At 35.7% G+C, this 19726-nt stretch overlaps 1 protein-coding gene and 1 long non-coding RNA gene across 2 annotated transcripts; one reads left to right on the top strand and one right to left on the bottom strand.

Annotated features, from left to right (window-relative positions):
- Positions 1-13525: 13525 nt before the first annotated feature.
- On the bottom strand, positions 13526-14007 carry LOC122586748. Its single transcript, XR_006322057.1, has 2 exons — positions 13900-14007; positions 13526-13749 (listed from the first exon to the last, which is right to left on the bottom strand). It is a non-coding gene; the product is annotated as an uncharacterized LOC122586748 (long non-coding RNA).
- Positions 14008-16117: 2110 nt separating this feature from the next.
- On the top strand, positions 16118-18232 carry LOC122581807 (protein ALTERED XYLOGLUCAN 4). Its single transcript, XM_043754094.1, has 2 exons — positions 16118-16505; positions 16854-18232. The coding sequence occupies exons 1-2, from the start codon at positions 16301-16303 to the stop codon at positions 17927-17929; spliced, it is 1281 nt and encodes a 426-aa protein (XP_043610029.1). The 5' UTR covers positions 16118-16300; the 3' UTR covers positions 17930-18232.
- Positions 18233-19726: the final 1494 nt, after the last annotated feature.

Consider the following 19726-nt stretch of genomic DNA (forward strand, 5'->3'; position numbering starts at 1 on the left):
TTTTCTTTTTGGAATTAGGGTTCATAGAGTGAGCCAATTTGGGGGTTTTTACTAGGAAATGAATTATGGTCAATTTTCTCCAATTCCTTAGTTGACCTAGTTGTCATTGAGTTATATGATGTGTTTGATTATGAAATTGATAAGTTCAGGTGATAAATTAAGTTTGCAAGAAAAGATGAATATTACTAGTTATTGATATGTGAATGAAAATGGTAGGTTGAACTACCTAATGTCATAGTTAAAGATGAAAGTAACTCAATGACAAATGGGTTGGGTTTTGGTTTAGAAAAGGCTAGTGATTGAGAATGGCTAGGTTGAACTAGTCAAGTTGTGAATGTAAGCTTATGCATTTTACGATATGATTTTAGGTTGAAGCTTGCTTGTGCTTGTTTAGCGTTATTGTCTTTGTTGCGGAGGAGGTGAGTATATTTGCATACCTTTATGTTTATGTTGAATCAATTGACCACATCATGTTGAAGCCTTTTGTCCATGGTGGTTTTGACCATTTCATGTTGAAGTTTATTTATCCATGTGTGGTAATTGATGCGGCATTAGCCCATGTGGGGGCATAGTAATTGTTGAGGCCTAAGAACCTCCGGGGCCTAAGAACCCCGATAGTTGATCTATTGAGGCCTAAGAACCTCCGGTGGCCTAAGAACCCCGATAGATGATCATGATTATGTTGTTTAGCTTATATGGATCCATATATGTGATGTTATTGTGCAAGGTGAATATGTAAATGTGACATAACGATGCCATAGGTTACATGTGAAAGTCCTTGTACTTTGCCCTCCTTCGTATTCGTAAATGTATGCAAGTATATTCACTAAGCCTTTGCTTATATTTTAGTTGTTTACCCTTTTATAGGTAGTTCCGAAAGAAGGAACTAGTGTTGATTTAGAGATTGAAGTGTTTGAAGTAAAGTATTTTGCAAGACTTAAGGTAAATAGGTCATTTGTGGATGAATGACGATCTTTTGGTAGATGCTTAGAAGTCCCATACCCTTTGGCTCTTGGTACATTTTGCGTTGATGGTCATACTCTTGTTAAACTTGTGTTCATGATCAGGTGTAAAGTTTTCAATCCGTTGTGAAGTTGCATATTTGGTCAAAACGGTGTCAAAATGGGTAAATGACCCGTTTGATGGTATTCATGATTTGTGAACATGTTGATGTTGTAAATTGGTTTCAAACGTGTCTATATGTGTCTTGGAAATCTTTGGAAAGTGTTTTAATGAAGTTCTTGTGAAATGTAAAGATTGTAAGTTGATTCATGTGTCGAAATGATTTTTGGTTGCTAAACAGGTATCCCACTGCGCCGCAGTGGGGGTGGCTTTTCCCACTGCGGCGCAGTGGGTTTCCACGGACATAAATCTGGTTCCTCCCACTGCGGCGCAGCGGGGGATTTGTTAAACCCACTGCGGCGCAGTGGAGCATGTCCAATCTTAGGCCGAGGATTCCCACTGCGGCGCAGTGGGGAGCTCTCGACCCACTGCGGCGCAGTGGGGTTGTAAAAAAAAAATTGGAGATCGACACTTTGTTCCGTACAACATCTCATACGGTGGCATTTGAATACTAGAATGGTAGCTATTGTTGTATGAAAATTCTACCAAAGGCAAGTGAAGATCCCAAGTGCCTCCAAAATCGATTATACATGCCCGAAGCATGTCTTCAAGTGTTTGGATGGTTCTCTCACTTTGACCATCCGTTTGTGAGTGATAGGCGGTGCTAAGCTTGAACTTGGTGCCCATATCATCGTGGAATTTCCGCCAAAAGTGAGAAGTGAAACGAGTGTCTCTATCTGAAACAATGGAGATTGGAACTCCATGTCTAGCTACATCCTCTTTCAAGTATATCTTTGCCAACACCTCGGAGGATGATGCCTCACGAATAGGAAGAAACAAGGCACTCTTGGTTAGTCGATCAACTATCACCCATATCGTATCAAATTGATTTCTAGGGGTCTTGGGCAATTTTGTGATGAAATCCATGGTGATCTCTTCCCACTTCCATTTGGGAATTTCCAATGGTTGCAACATACCATAAGGCTTTTGATGCTCCGCTTTCACTTGTGCACAAGTCAAACATTTCTCGACATACTTCACTACATCACGTTTCATACCGGGCCACCAATATTCTACCTTCAAATCATGATACATCTTTGTAGCACCGGGGTGGATGGAGTACTTGGATTTGTGAGCCTCATCAAGTAAAACTTGATTCAACTCACAAGAGAATGGGATCCAAATCCTCCCAAAACGTAAGGTAAGGCCACGAGAATCCTTAGTGAAATATTGAATTTGACTTTGAATTCTTTCCCTTTTTGGATCTCGTTGCAAGGCCTTTTCTTGAGCTTCTTTAACTTGATCAAAGAAATCGTTGGCGATCAAAACCCTTAGGGGAGAAACAACTAAAGCATGATGAGAACTCTTCCGGCTCAAAGCGTCCGCCACAACATTAGCCTTCCCGGGATGGTACAAGATCTCACAATCATAATCTTTCAAAAGATCTAGCCATCTTCTTTGGTGATTATTGAGATCTCATTGTTTAAAGAAATATTTGAGGGTTTTATGATCGGAATAGATGGTAAACTTGACACCATAGAGATAATGACGCCAAATTTTTAAAGCAAAGACCACCGCCGCTAACTCCAAATCATGGGTAGGGTATCGTTTCTCATGCTCTTTCAATTGCCTTGAAGCATAGGCAATGACTTTACCCCGTTGCATAAGAACACAACCAAGGCCATTAGATGATGCATCACAATACGCTACCATATCTTCAAGACCATCAGGTAAAACAAGAACCGGCGCTTGACTTAGCCTTTCTCGAAGTTGTTGGAAAGCCATTTCTTGCTCGCTTTTCCATTCAAACTTGATGTTCTTTCGAGTCAACTTGGTAAATGGGGAAGCTATTTTGGAGAAGTCTTGGATGAAAGGACGGTAATAGCCCGCTAGACCAAGAAAACTTCTAATTTCCGACGGATTCTTAGGTTGCTCCCACTTCATCACCGCACTAATCTTAGACGGATCCACCATGATTCCTTCACTGTTAACAACATGGCCAAGAAATTGCACCTCCCTTAGCCAAAACTCACATTTGGAGAATTTGGCATAGAGTTTCTCCTTACGTAGAATTTCCAACACTTCCCTTAAATGAGCTTCATGGTCGGAGAAACTTTTGGAGTAAATGAGAATATCATCAATGAAAACGATCACAGACTTATCGAGCATAGGAAGACAAACACGGTTCATAAGACCCATGAATGCCGCGGGAGCATTCGTGAGACCAAAAGGCATGACCACGAATTCAAAGTGATCATAACGAGTCTGGAAGGCGGTTTTTGGAATATCTTCATCACGTACTTTGAGTTGATGATAACCCGAACGAAGATCTATTTTAGAAAAATATGAAGCTCCTTGAAGTTGATCAAATAGATCGTCAATTCTAGGCAAGAGATATTTGTTCTTTACGGTGACTTTGTTGAGTTCATGATAATCGATACACCTCCGCATGCTACCATCCTTCTTTTGGACAAAAAGTACCGGTGCACCCCAAGGAGAGTTACTAGGTCGAATGAAACCCTTATCAAGTAACTCTTGGAGTTGCTTCATCATTTCTTGCATTTCCGTAGGAGCCAAACGGTAAGGAGCTTTAGCAATAGGGTTAGCCCCCGGAATGAGATCAATGGAGAATTCAACTTGTCGTTCGGGAGGAATACCCGGCAAGTCTTCGGGAAAAACATCGACGAAATCTTTAACAATGGGGATGTCTTCGATAGAAAGGGGTTTCTTCTCAACATCAACGATGTGAGCAAGATAAGCATGACATCCATGGGATATGTAACGTTTGGCACGAACAAAAGTACACACGGATATAGAAGGTTCTTTCCTATCACCGTAAACCACCAAGTCTTCGCCCTTAGAAGTCTTTAAGTATACCGCTTTTTCATAACACGCAATCTTGGCGTTGCAAGAGCTCAACCAATACATACCTAAGATTATGTCAAACTCTCCCATTGGAAAAGGAATTAGATTAGCTTGGAAGAGTTCCGAAGAGATTTTGATTTCATACCCTTTATACACATCCCTCACTAATTCCATCCTACCATTACCAACCTCAACTTGCAAAGTATTTTTTAGACATGACTTAGACACGGGAATAACATGAATTACTCTAGTTCCAACAAATGATCTATTCACTCCTGAATCAAAGAGAATTCGCATAGGCACATCATATACAAGAAATGTACCTGTAACGACATCATCCGCATTCTTAGCTTGTTACACCGTTAGTTGGAACGATCTCCCCCGTTGATTCCCATGAGCTTGGGCATTCCTTCTCTCCACCTCCCTCCTCCTCTCTTCAAGTCTTTCTTCTTCGGTCAATTTAGGGCAAGAACTTTTCATATGTCCCTCTTCATAGCACTTAAAGCATAAAACTGGTTTATGCGGTTTCGACTTGCATTCCCGGCTTGTGTGTCCCGGTTTTCCGCATGTATAGCAACCCTTCTCCGCCGCCCTACATATCCCCGAATGATTCTTCTTACATTGACGGCAAAAAGGAACATCCCTCCTATTAGAATAATTACCGGAACCACCCTCTTGTCTAGACTTCTTGTTTGGGGAGTTTACATCTTCATGTTTCCCTTTCAAGTCACTTTCATCCACCCTAGACATTTCAATTTCATGGTCCCTGGCCACATCCACCAACATGGAGAAAGACTCCATCTGACATAAGCTAATCTTCTCCCGCAAGCTCTTCTTCAATTTCAAATAAAATTGCTCCTTAAGCAATTGATCATTTTCTAGAAATTCAGGACAAAATTGTGCCTTGTCCAAGAATTGAGCCCGGAATTCATTTAAGCTCATGCTACCTTGACAATCATTGAAGAATTCACTCCTCAACTTAGTTACCTCGGCCTCTGACAGGAATTCTTTGAAAAACATTTCTTTAAATGCGGGCCATTCGACATTATCAAGTGCCACCTTCTTAACAACCAACAAACCATCCCACCATCTCTTCCCACTGTTTCTAAGCATGCCAACCGCAAATATAATTATAAGATGTGAGGGGCATTGACTAGTACGGAAGGCCCCTTCTATCTTCGATATCCACCTAGTACAAACAATGGGATCACGATCACCGTGATACTCCGAAGGGTGACACACTTCGAAGTCTCGAAAAGTAAACTTCTTCTTGTAACTTCTTTCTCTCTTCACCTCCACCTTATTCTCCTCCTCACTCTTCTTGCCTTTATCTTTAGCATCACGCTTCTCGAATTCCTGTTGCACGTTAATTGCAACCTCTTCCCTGATCATTTGAGCTATATGGTTATTCATAGCTCCTTCCATTATTGTGTTCAACCTTTTGAGTAATACAGGAGTGTACTTTTCTAAAGCTCTCCCTATTTGATCCGAGAAATCCATGCTATCCTCGTCAAATACGGGCTCTTCTTTTTCATTTTGGCTATGGTTTTCATCTTCGTCGTTGTGTTGATCAGCCATACTATAATAAGATTGAATAAACAGGTTTAATTTCATAACCTATCTCTACACGCTCAAACTAAAACCAAACCTATAATTTTATACTAAACCGTCTCACGGTTTGATGCCATTAGTTTATCAATTGTTAGTACTTCAACCACAATAAGGCCGGCTTCTTATTGTGCTTTAAATACTAGCAAGTGGATAAACTAGCATCATCAAACGCATCTTTCGGTCCCATATAAAATTTCGAGGGAATACCTAAATCCCTTAAACTTTGGCTCTGATACCAACTAGAAAGGACCAGACTCGATAAACCGAAAATACCATTTGATTTTTTTTTTTACAACCCCACTGCGCCGCAGTGGGAATCTTTGGCCTAAGACTGGACATGCTCCACTGCGCCGCAGTGGGACCAGACTCGATAAACCGAATATATCATTTGAATTTTTTATTTACAACCCCACCGCGTCGCAGTGGGTCGAGAGCTCCCCACTGCGCCATAGTGGAAATCCTCGGCCTAAGACTGGACATGCTCCACTGCGCCGCACTGGGTTTAACAAATCCCCCGCTGCGCCACAGTGGGTGGAACCAGATTTATGTCTGTGGAAACCCACACACCCCCACTGCGCCGCAGTGGGATACCTGTTCAACAGCCAAAAATCATTTTGACATGAATCAACTTACAATCTTTACATTTCACAAGAACTTCATCAAAACACTCCAAAGATTTCCAAGACACATATAGACACGTTTGAAACCAATTTACAACATCAACATGTTCACAAATCATGAATACCATCAAACGGGTCATTTACCCATTTTGACACCGTGTTAAGTCTAATGCGACATTTTACGGATAAAATCTCCCATCAGATTGGGGGGCTTGATAATATACCCATACAGAGCTTTAGCTCCGTACTCGAAGCAGAAGCAGAAAACGAAGTCGTCTTCGTACAGGTAAAGCTATAACGGAGCTTGGCCTCAGCTCAACATAATTACCCCAGAGCTCTAAAGGTAACGAACACCCGGCTGCGAGGAGATATACAATAAAGATCAAATAATAGATCTTTCCTATAATTAATCCATTGAACATATATCGAAGCTCCGATATACTCGGACACAATTAGGTAACAAGATTACCACAAATCTCCTTAAGAAAGGAAACAAAATATTCACAAAGGAGGAAGAGATTTACCCTAATTCTCTTACCATCCTCTCCAGGTTATTTACCTTCTATATAAATAGAGAAGGAGCCTCACGGCATATTCATACGCATAGTACGAATATAAAACCCTCACACCTAGTTTACTCGACCTCTGAGAAAACCCTAAAATAAAGCCTAAGTTGAACAAATCGACTTAGACATAAAACCATCCGGCGTAAAGCGGCCTCTCGGACCCTCTGATCGTAAGGGAATCGCTAATAAACACCAATAACCCTACTCACACCTCCGGTTGAGCCATAGTGCGATTATTTGATCAAACAATTACCTTTTCGAGAATCGTTGTAATGGGGGTCCCTATTTCGAGAATGTTTTGCAAAATTGGTCCAAATTTGACGGATCCGTTAAAGGGGCCAGTCAAGTGTGCATGTGTGCCGCACGTGTGGGGGTATTTATATACTTTCCACTCCACAGGGACCCCCATTGCTAAAATAGAAAAACCACAGAGACCAATCTTGCAACGATTTTTAAAATCCATTACTAAATAATACCTTTTAATTTTTTCATAAAAGCAAAAATCTTGTTAAATTAATAAATATAATTTTTAACACTTTTTAACTTTTCATGACTATTTATTGTTTAAAAAATAATAACATATTATCACTAAAAATTATAAAACTTATAAATACTTCAATTTATGATTAAACTCCAATTCACATAATAACGTATATTTACTTTCTAAGAATATATCAAAGATTTTATTTTTTAAGGCAAATATCAAATTACTAGTTCGGTTTTTCTTATATTTGTAAATTAGAATTTATAAGTTTTTTATTTGCATTTATTTAGTAGTATATTTTTTTATTCCAAAAAATGTTGTTACCTTCCTTTGTGTTTGACACGAGAATAGATAATTATAATACCAAATATGACATTTATATTATTTGAACAGAGTTACTAATTGTATGTTACAATCTCTTTAATTAAGTTAATTATTAATTATATTAATAGTTTTTTAAAAAGTTTTATAAACTTACAATTTTTAAAAATCCATTACTAAATAATACGTTTTAACTTTTTAAAAAGTTTTATAAACTTACAATTTTTAAAAATCCATCACTAAATAATACGTTTTAACTTTTTAAAAAGTTTTATAAGCTTACAATTTTTAAAAATCTATCATTAAATAATACCTTTTAACTTTTTAAAAAGTTTTATAAACTTTTAATTTTTTAAAAATCCATCACTAAATAATACCTTTTAACTTTTTAAAAAGTTTTATAAAATTTCAATTTTTAAAAATCCATCACTAAATAATACCCTTTAATTTTTAGTGGTAATATGTTTTTAGTTTTTTAACAACAAATAATCATGAAAAGTTTAAAAGTGTTAAAAATTATATTTAAGTTAATTATTTAACAAGGTTTTTTTTTGAAAAGTTAAAAGATATTATTTAGTGATAGATTTTAAAAAAAGTTGCAAAATTGGTTCCTGTAGTTTTTTCATTTTAGCAATGAGGGTCCCTGTGGGGTGGAAAGTACATAAATACCCCCACAAGTGCGGCACACGTGCACACTTGATGGCCCCCTTTAACTGAATCGTTAAAATTGGACCAATTTTGCAAAAAATTATCAAAATAGGGACCCCCATTACAACGATTCTCAAAAATGGACCCCCTTGCTAAAGCGTACAAACCACAGGGACCAATCTTGCAATTAACTCTAATATACCAAAGATAGCATTCGTGTGTTGCGGCGGTGAGATGGTGGGGGTGATAGGTTAAGTCATAGAGTATGATAGCCAAATGCGTTAGCCGTACGGGCTCCGGCCTCGGATTTAAAAATTCGTCGAAAGTATATTGAATGATATCTCTAATTAAAGAGCATGAAATTTTAAGAACACCCATACGACTTTTATAATTTATCGATATACGGTTTTTGAGATAAAAGATTTTGAATGAATTAGAAAAATAAAATGATTTCTGGATGAGAGAAAAAACAATGAGTGGTTGAGATTTAAAGTTATTATAGGTATATTAAATAGAGATATTTAAATTATTGATTAAAAAATAAGGGTATTTTGGTAGTTCAAATCATCTTTTCTTTAATAAAAATGGGCAAAATGTTTTATAAGATATTATTAGATATTAGATAAATTTAGATACAAGAAATTTAAATTCAATTTAAATTCTAAATATAAGATCATTATCATATTTTATTATATATAAATCAACTACCTATACTATATTATAAAGAGATTTCCCCTATCTACATTTTAAGTTTCAACATTTACTTTTCCAAAGTACTCATATATCAATTCTATATTTACCTAACACTTTTTCTCTCTCCTCAAATCTCAACCAATCTTTTTTTTTTCTCTCTCCTCCATAAATTATTTATTCTTCTAATTCATTCAAAATCTTTTATCTCAAAAGCCGTACATCGATAAATTATAAAAATTATATGGGTGTTCTTAAAATTTCATGCTCTTTCATTAGAGATGTCATTCGATATACTTTCGACGAATTTTTTAAATTCGAGGACGAAGCCCGTACGGCTAAGACATTTGGCTATCACACTCTATGACCTATAACACCCATCGTATCACCGCCGCAACGCGCGGGTACTTGCTCTCGTATAAATATAAATATTATCAAATGAAATTCAACTTTTTAAAAAAAAATACACATATAAGAAACCATGTGTCAATAAACCAACATAGAGCGTGAAATTATATGAGAGATTGCATGTACTAAACGTGAGGTGGAGGTCACCGGCCGACATGACCAACAAATTTTCCACTAATATAAGTTAAAGGTAACATATGTCAATAATATAAGGTCAACAATAATAAACTAATCCCACTCGGTTTGCTACTTTGCTAGATGCCCGGGTACAAATCACGGTCTCCGCATGCCCGTGTTTTTGTTTAAAGAAAACTTTCAAAATTTATTAAAACTTTAAGAGAATAAAAATCTAACAAGAGGTTAGAGAGTACAATAAAATTAAAATTATACCATTTTTGTTAATCAATATGGTTTGAAATTGATTAGATAGACAGCCACGGAAAGCTTGTGGTTTTAACTTTCATAGTTCCATTGTGGTGAAATGGATTGGCCGGGTTTGCTAGAGAATATGCAATTGTTCCAAACTTTGTCTAAAAGTACGCCAAGATGATTAAAATGATTAGCTTACACTTCTTGGGGCCTACAACATGTTTATTGTGAAGATCAGACAATTTTTGCACAGTGAACGGTTTTACCAATAGAATTTTATCCATGAAAGCACTAGACTCCATAATGTATTTGTGAACGGGCAAAACTTCATTAGATGAGTCTTTAATTTATTTCAACAAAAATGTATAGAAATGATCTTATAATCTGTGACTTTAATTCGTGAGTGATGCTTTTATTTGGATATTTGATAATCTTATTTTTTTTAATCCAACCAAAACTTTACATTTGCTATCGTTAGGACAACGATGACCATTCACAAAACCCGTAACTCACCAACCATACTAATACATGTCGAGCTAACCTATAACTCACCTACATCTATCATACCATTGAATAGGCTAGATGATTAAAACATGTCAACTAACTAATCAATTACATATCTTCTTTTAGTTATGCAGAAGAAATCGACATATAGTTCTTTTAAGTTACTCCTCAAATATCGGCATCTTTTAGCATCAACACATACACATTTCAACACATCGACAATTCGACATCATGTTAGTAGTAAATGTTAGAGCCTGCATATTGTAGTTACCATTTATCCATTTATTTGGTAATACCAAATATGTGACCGTTTTTCTAAATTTTTTTTATAAAGTTTACCTTGATTTTACTTCTTTAAACATTTTTTCATTTTTTTACATTAAATCTCTTTTACTTTTTTATTATTTGTCTCTTTACCTCTTTCATTACCCACTCAACAAAATGAATCCTTACACAAACAAATACATCAAGAAAGATCCGACACAAGATTCACACACCACCACCTCAACAACGTTATATTCCATCCTCCGCAACTTACCCAACAAACATATAAAGAGGCGAATTTGCAATAAACAAGAAAGGAGGCTCGCCCGACAATTGATCACGATGGCCGCCATCTGTGAATGTGAGAAACTTCCACGAGATTTGTTACAATTTCAAGTCGCTTAACAACGACAAAAGGTGATGGATCAAGACATTCAGATATTTGCGCATCCTCGCGATCATTTGGTTGAACATGTGTGTAACACGATCTTGGACATCACCAATGTATACAGATGATCCCACTATCATTGTTTTGGTGGTGTTGTTTCAATACTTTTCTTTTAGTATTGTTGCTTTAGGATTTCTAGTTTTTTTAATTTAGTTGCATTGTCTTTTGATTTTAATGAAATTTTAGATTTTTATATAAGTGTAGGGTTTAATCGATAACATTTGGCTAGGAAAGAATTGATGAAAATTAACACTAAACCCGTAAATTTACACATTTTAACAAGTTTTGATTCTTATATTTAGTTTTACATATGAACTTCTTATTAACTAGAATATTGTCTTACCAAAATGTGTCAAAATGAACTTGTTGATACATCTTTCACCCAAAATCAAAATGTGTCAAAATGAACTTGTTGATACATCTTTCACCCAAAATCTAACTGTGTTGAATCAGTGGTTGAAATTTTCTTGCATTTGGAGACAGGGGTCATTGGTTCGATCATCATATCTAGCAAGGCTGGAGGTCCTTTTATAAGATAATAATTTTAACAACCTCTCTACCTTTTGGTTGAACCTGAAAGCAATTTCTCTATCTTTGGTAAGATGTAAATATATCTACATCTCAACCTTTTCTATACACCATCGAAAATGATATTTAAGAACCAAAACCCGAAAGAAAAAACAATATTAAAAGTTACTATACTTTTTCATCTTAAACCCTTATGAAAACTTTTTCCATCCACATGATATGTCTCATGCATTTGTACCGTACCTGATTAACATATCTTGATTGGTGAAATCCCTACTCTTAAAAGCCATTTAAAAACTATCAATCCACGTATCTATAATATATGCATGTATGATGTATTTCTTTATAAAAAAGTTTTTTTTATTGACATTTAAGGTCATAAATTAGTAAGAAAATCGGAATTTTTTTATTTAACTGATTAAATGAAATTGAGTAATTAGATGTTAAACAATATTGGCAATTGGTACCGCTACTATATAACCACAAGATGAAGATTGTAAGGTCATAGTTAATTTCAAATTTTGTTAATAAAAAGTGGAGAAATATATTATGCGCTTCATGTGTGAAGATGATGCTTCATCGGACATGAATTATATGCGGTGTGTGTTTTGGGTATCAATATGATACATGTAACCAAAAAATTACCATCCATTTACCCCGATATGGCAATTGGTAATTTGGAAAACCCTAAAAATATTTACCTAATAATTCCCTTTATTTCATAAAAATTTGATATATATACTTCCGTTATTATATTTCTTCATCGCCTCTCTTTGGTAGGAGGTTGGTAAGAGGTTGTTTGGGTCAATGTTTTCACGACCGGACCGGACCGGACGGCCGTACCAGTTAAGCGGGAATCGGCAGCCTTAGCGGTTCGGCTATATATGTTGAACCGGACTTGCACCCAACCGTCCGATTGAACCGGGAGCCGGGGGTTGAACCAGAAACCGGCGGATCCGGGTTTTGATTTTCTTTTACTTGGGCAAAAATTTGTTATTGCACCGTGGAGGAATGACGGTCAAAACACATGAGAAACTTGAATGTAAGCAAATATATGCGATCATGTCGGCAGCGACGGCGGAGATCTTTGCGGTGAGGTCGGCGGCGAAGGGAGAAATAGAAATGAGAGAATGGGAGCTGGAGTCGTAACTTCATATCGGAAGATAGGGTGACTGAGTTTTCCTTTGTAGTTTACTTCAGATAGGAGAGAAAGAAATGTTGGGCTATGTGCTATAAAATTGTTTGAGTAATTTTGTAAATGAATGTGAAATTTGCCGTTCAAAAAGAAGATTTGTAAATGAATGGTCAAACTTAATTGACATGTTATAGAAAGAAGGGAAAGTTGGTATAGTGGGAAACAACTCATATTTTCCATCTATGGTTTTAATGTACTCCCTCCGTCGTCCACTTCCTAATTTTAAAAGTCATTTTCTTTATAACTTTAACCTAAATTATTTTTATTTGTATTGCGTAATACTTGATGAAAATTATATGAAAAGATAAAGGCTTAGATGTGTTTTCATTAGGTATAACTTTCGTCAAGTATTATATAATACAATAAAAAATATTTAAGGTCAAACTTACAAAAAATAGACTTTAAATATTCAAAACTGAACACAATTAGTGGGACGGAGGGAGTATTATATTAGTACGTATTAAATTATTATTATATAGCATAATATAAATATAAATTAAAGGGTTAAATGCAAATTTCGTCCGGTTATTCAAAAAACGACTCTTTCATCCCTCTGTTAGTTTTTATTTTATTTTTTTCATCCCTGTGGTCTGACTTCCGTTAAAAACCAGACGGTCCCTGTTGTTAACTCTCCCACGTGCAAGTCACGTGAGAGGCAGTTATGTCATTTTACCCACCTCCTTTCTTATTTCTTCTTTCAACCTAAACAAATAAACTTAAAAACAAATAAATAAAACTATCATACAAACACAGCGGAGAAAATCTATATACACTTTAGGTCTACATCTATATCAATTTCTATATCCATCCATCCATAGATAGATTTATATAAATTTGGGTCTATATTTATATCAATTTATATCTAAATTTGGGTCAATATTTATATCAATTTGTATCATACTCCATATACACGGCCATTATACAAACAAACTAAACCCAAACTAAAATTTAAACCACACCTGTAAATTTGGATCTCGGCTTTTGAGGAGCCCGAATACAAACACATACATACATCTGCGTATATCTCAAAACTCACTTACAACAACAAACCTATTACAATTCAGGAGTAAGCAATCACAGTTATCATTCCATCTCGATTTCTTGGCCGGATCTGGTACAATCATATTTGGAGAAGCACTTTTTTTTTTCAGTAAAAAGCTAGGCTTCTGAAATAATTAAACTAATTGGGTTATAACTGAATTCAATTTGGTTTGGATGAAAACTGAATTTGATATAATGAAACTAATTTAGGATTCAGGTAGAAACAGAGTGAATCTATGTTTAGAAAAAGGATTAAACCAGTTAGAAAAACTCACCTCTGAAATGTGATTGTATTTCTACGAAAATGAATAAAACCCAGGTGAGGATATGGAATGAAATCAGAAATCAGAGGGGTTTTGGTTAGCTTAGCTCGAAGCAATCGATTTGGTAAGATAGTTTTTGTTTTTGGGTTTAAGTTGTATTTCATGGGTTTTGTTGAGATGACACAACTGGCAAGAGAATGAACATGGATAAAGGCAGATAAAATGACCAAAATGTCCCTCACATGACTTGCATGTAGAGGAGTTAACGACAGGATTGAGTGGGTTTTAACGGAAGTCAGACCACAGTAGGGATGACAAACAAACCCAAAAACTAACAGAGGAATGAAAGACGTTTTTCGAAAAACCACAAGGACGAAATTTGCATTTAACCCTAAATTAAATATATAATACATATACTAGTTTTTATAAAACGGCAATTGCTAATAGTATGTATCTCTATATATATATAATTCTCTATCCCAATTTGATGATGTGACATATCTCAGAACTCGTCACATCATCTTTTTCCTACGTGACGATCTCAAGTCGTTAGTCTCTTAAACGTTGACACGTAAGCTAACACCTATACATACTTGACAAATCATCATCATAGGTTTTATTAATTATGAATAAATAGCATATTAAAAAGTCATAAGCATGATTAGAACCCACAATCTCAAGTTTTTTATGTGAAACATAAACCACTTGATCTAATGAGATTTTTGTTTATATTTTGAAAAACATGATAGATATTCGGTCTAAAATCCCACAAAAAATTATTAAAAATATTATTTATATAATTAGATGACACTTAACATATATATAAAAGAGATATATGATAATAGTTTCTTACCTAAAATATATATTAATGACATATTCCATATTTATAAAAAAAGTTTCCATATTTTAAAGATCTTTTTAATTCTTATTAAAAAATAATAATGATTCTTAATTTTTTTTAATATAATATCTTTTGAGATGTAAACTTTTTAAATTTATATTTAATTTATATTTTCCAACATAAATATATTGCAAAAATATAAATTTTAGATTACTTGAAACATAAAAAAATGTTGTCTTAATTTAAGTTGAATTCATGTTTTTATATACTCTATATTTAATTCTTTGAGGGTGGACGTAATACGTAAGGAGGCAAGGTGGTGATCGACCAGTGACCAGTTGGAACACCACCCACCCTGTGGGTACCAAAGGGGTGGGTAGCAAAGTGGTGATGGTGGTGTAAATTTGGTTTCTTTCTCACCCTCTCATCTTTTCAGTTTTATCTTTTTCTTTGTTTTTTATCACTCTCAACCTCACTCAATATGTATATTATGTATGTTAATATGAAAAGAAAGTAAATACGTACAAAAATATAGAAAACAAAGGTGAAACTATTTCTCATTCAATGACTGAATAAACCTTAAATAAGGAAATAAGGAAATAAACTACCAACTTTACCTAAGGAATTGGTCATGGATATGACCCATAATGTCCATATTCTCAATTGCATATAATTCGGTCAACCCCATGACTTTATACCATTTATTTGAAGCAACACTAAAACCAACTCAAATACTAACTTAAATAAAACCAACTCAAACTAGATAATATGACTGAGTCAAGATTAATTCCTACATAGACGGTGAGAGAATGGTGAAATATTCATTGCTTGTAGAAGGGGTGATGGAGGATGAAAAAAAGTGAAGATTTATCTTGAGGTTTATAATTTTTCCTTCTAATAATGTTTATTACTTTGTCATTTGATATTTTACTTCATTACATAAAAAAATATCTTCGTTCTTCGATGACAGTTTTTTTTATATTGAACATTTGTTGAACTATTTGATAGAAATTTTTGTTATCTCGTGCAACGCACGGGGCTAAACCTAATAATATATATTTTTTATATATAAATTAAATGTGTTCTTATTTATGTCATATATTTTTATCATACTTATAATTTATCCGGTTCGACCGATCCAACCAGTAACCGATAAAAAAAGCCGGTTGTTTGATCTGGTCCGGTTATGAAAACATTGGTTTGGGTACTTAAAAAAAGGGGATGTATGAAAGAAAAGCTGGAAAAGGGAAAGATATGTACTCTATCGATCTAGTACACGTGGCCCAATGGACAACATGTTGACTACCAAATTACCAATCACCAAATACCACATTTTTATAAACACAAAATAGTTGGCAAAAAAATAAACTTCCTTATATAATGAATGGCTTTCTCTGTTGTGTTTCTTGACCCAATCTCCACCCCACCCTCAATCTTCCCATCCCCACCCTACCGACTGACAAAAGCCACACCAAAACCCTACAATCCTTCACTTATTTTAATAACAAAAAGATCAAGACTTTGAAAGAAAAAACAACTGGGGTTTTGTTGTGGTTGTTGCATTTATGAAAAATGGGCATTCCAAATCCTTTTAAAGACCATCCCCATTCTCTTAGAAGGAAACTGTTGCCTTATGCTCTGTATATTTTGCTCTTTTTAGCCATCTTTCATTTATACTTCTTCCCTTCCTCTACCTCCCTTCCCTCCACCACCACCACCACCATCACCGCCGCAGGCTCCGCCGATCATCTTACAATACCTACACCTGCTTCGAAAGGTACAATCTTTATACCCATTAAAAATAATGCTATATATATATAAAGTTGTAATCTTTTTACTAATCGGAACTTTTTCTTGGGGTTTTAGTTTTCTTGCACTGTTTCTATGTATGCGACAAAACCATTAATTAAACTATCTTTTTCTTTACATTGAATGGATCTTGGGTTTTTGACTATATAGTCAACCATTTATGTTTTTGGTAGTATTAAAGTTGTAATCTTTTTACTAATTTAATCAAACCTTGGATGTATTGGGTTTTTGCATTTGGAAAACTAGTACGTATTAAATTTACAAATTCTTGAATTTTTTTGTCTTTTTGTTTATGTTTTGTGTGACAATTTTTCAGCTTTTGTAAAAGAAGATGGTAGGACTAGGAGCAATAGTTGTGACTACACCAATGGGAAATGGGTCCATGACAAAAAGGGTCCATTATACAACTCAAGTGCATGTGGTACAATCAAAGATGGTCAGAACTGTGGTAGCCATGGCAGGCCAGATATGGACTATCTCTATTGGAGATGGAAGCCTACCAAGTGCCATCTCCCCAGGTTTGACCCCAATACCTTCCTCCAATTAACCAGAGACAAACACGTGGCATTTGTTGGTGATTCCATTGCTAGGAACCAATTAGAATCCCTCCTATGTTTGCTTGCTACAGTCTCTGTTCCAAATCTTATTTACACCAATGGTGAAGACAACAAGTTCAGAAAATGGCATTTTGCTTCCCACAATGTTAATGTTTCGGTTTATTGGTCACCATTTCTTGTTAAGGGGTTTGAGAAATCAGAAGAAACTCCTTATAATAGACTTTATTTGGATTCTGTTAATGATGTTTGGGCTAAAGATTTGGGTGAGATGGATATGGTTATTTTGTCAATTGGTCATTGGTATCTTCATCCTGCTGTCTTTTACTATGGCGATTCGGTACTAGGTTGTCATTATTGTAATGGCAAGAACTACACCGAGGTTGGTTTCTATGATGTTTTTGGGATGGCATTCAACAGTACCCTTAAGGCATTGGTTGATAGGCGGATTGATGTGATTGTAACAACGTTTTCACCCGCCCATTTTGAAGGCGATTGGGATTCATTAGAGGCTTGTTCAAAGACAAGACCTTTTGAGGAAAATGAGAAGAATCTAGAAGGGATGGACTATGAGATGAGAAAACAAGAGGTGGAACAGGTAATGGCGGCCAAGGAAAGCGCCAAGAATTCAAAGGATTTCCGTTTAGAGGCGTTAGATGTGTCTAAATTAGCATTGATGAGACCAGATGGACATCCGGGGGTTTACATGTATCCGTATCCTTTTGCTAATGGGAAACGGGAGAGGGTTCCAAACGACTGCGTTCATTGGTGCTTACCAGGGCCTATTGATACATGGAATGAGATTATGTTAGATATAATGAAAAGATGGAATCTTTAGACGAACTTGGATTAGCATGTCCGGTTTCTTACAATCAATGTCGAGAATTTTGGTAAATCAGATCCTTTTGGATCAAGGAGATCAGGAGATATAGTAAAGTACAGCATTAGCATTCTGAGTAGAACATGAAATGGTGCTCCTGAGAATTTGTTTGTTATTGATGTACAGATGAAATCACTTGATATATTCTATAATCTTAAAAGGTAAATTCCAACACCATTAATGTAATTTAATGTATTATATATGCTCATATTATATGAAAATAAATGAAGAGGGGGCCTGCATACATTTGTTTGTCTTTAAGAACATGGATCTTGTTTGTTTATGTTGTTGTTCTTGGCTTGTTTAGATACTAAACACTTGTATTATGATTAAAATATAGTCTGTGAATAAGTCAGATTATGATTTAATTAATGTCACTGAGGATTGTTTAAGCAAGTCTCACAATATATATTATAAATGTATAATAATAGTGCATATATTATATATGATGATGATGGATGAATGCTCACATGATGTTGATGAGAAAAGTTCATGTGTAGTCTCTTTTTTTTATAAAAACTTTATGTAAAGTGCCACAACTACAAGGGTATCCAATGGATCCAGTCCAAATGAAACTCGAAAATTTTTACCTGTCAATTTCTTTGAAAGAAGCGCGTAACAGGGTAACACCACCATAGGTATTAGCGGCGACGTCGTCGCTAATACTGCGGGACCTGTTTGACAGACTGCAGTGATGGTTTACCGAAAGACGCGTCTGGGGGACCCACTATTAGCGGCGACGTCGCCGCTAATACTAAACCCTAAAATTTTAAAAGGCAGCCGCTCCATCTTCCCTCACACATTATCCCCTCCAAACAGAAAATTCTTCCAAAAAGCATTCCGGCCATCCCCCAAAACAAAAGAAACTCAGTTCCGGCGATCCATTTTGTATCTATATTCTGGCCTTCAATGATGCCCGTCTTCCTATCAAAAATCTAGCCACCCCACCCTTGATTTTGACGTATATCCGGCCGTTTTTGTTGTTACCGGGTTTTTTTTGGCGAAAATTCCTTGATGTCTAGTCATGTGCTTCACACAAAGTTAATGTTGATGGAAATTACTATAACTGATTTTTCAAGGCCAAATACCGTTATTGTTTAATGAGAATACAATGAATGGCCGACACAAGCAACCCATATCCATAGCCAGCTCGACCGGCACAAAACTCCCAAGTCCTAACTAGGTCCAAAAAACACAGGTTCTCTGCTGTGTGGCCCATGTGGGGAGCAATAAGCACAAGACATGACAGTTTTTGGATTAGAAACTAAGGCAGGATGTGTATTTAGGGCAGACTTGACTTACCGACCGAATTGACCTGATACTATACATATTTGATCCAAAACATCACACCATCGCACGAACCCAACAACCTACATGGCACGTTTGACCTCAAACCAACCCGCCAAACCATCCACCTGGCAACCCATTTGACCAATGTGACCAAAAACTAGCAAGCCAATCCAGCAGCCTACTGTTAATCAGGTTGGTGGGTTTGGACTAGAGTTAACCGGTTCTGAGTTGTTGAGTTTTTCCAACCTGATTTTGACATCAAGTGTCGAGTATATTCAACCCGTCAACCCAAACCCGACCCGATTGCCAGTCCTTATTATAACTTGAGCGCAAATAATTTTCAACCATGTTTGAAACTTTGAATTTCTCTAAAGAAAAGAGAGAAAACCAAAGGCCAATTGTAAGCAGTTCTCGGTAGATAAAAAAAAATAAAAATTCAATATGGCATATGATATGAGAGCAAAA

Source organism: Erigeron canadensis, chromosome 1, assembly GCF_010389155.1.
Source record: "Erigeron canadensis isolate Cc75 chromosome 1, C_canadensis_v1, whole genome shotgun sequence".
NCBI classification, from domain to species: domain Eukaryota; kingdom Viridiplantae; phylum Streptophyta; class Magnoliopsida; order Asterales; family Asteraceae; genus Erigeron; species Erigeron canadensis.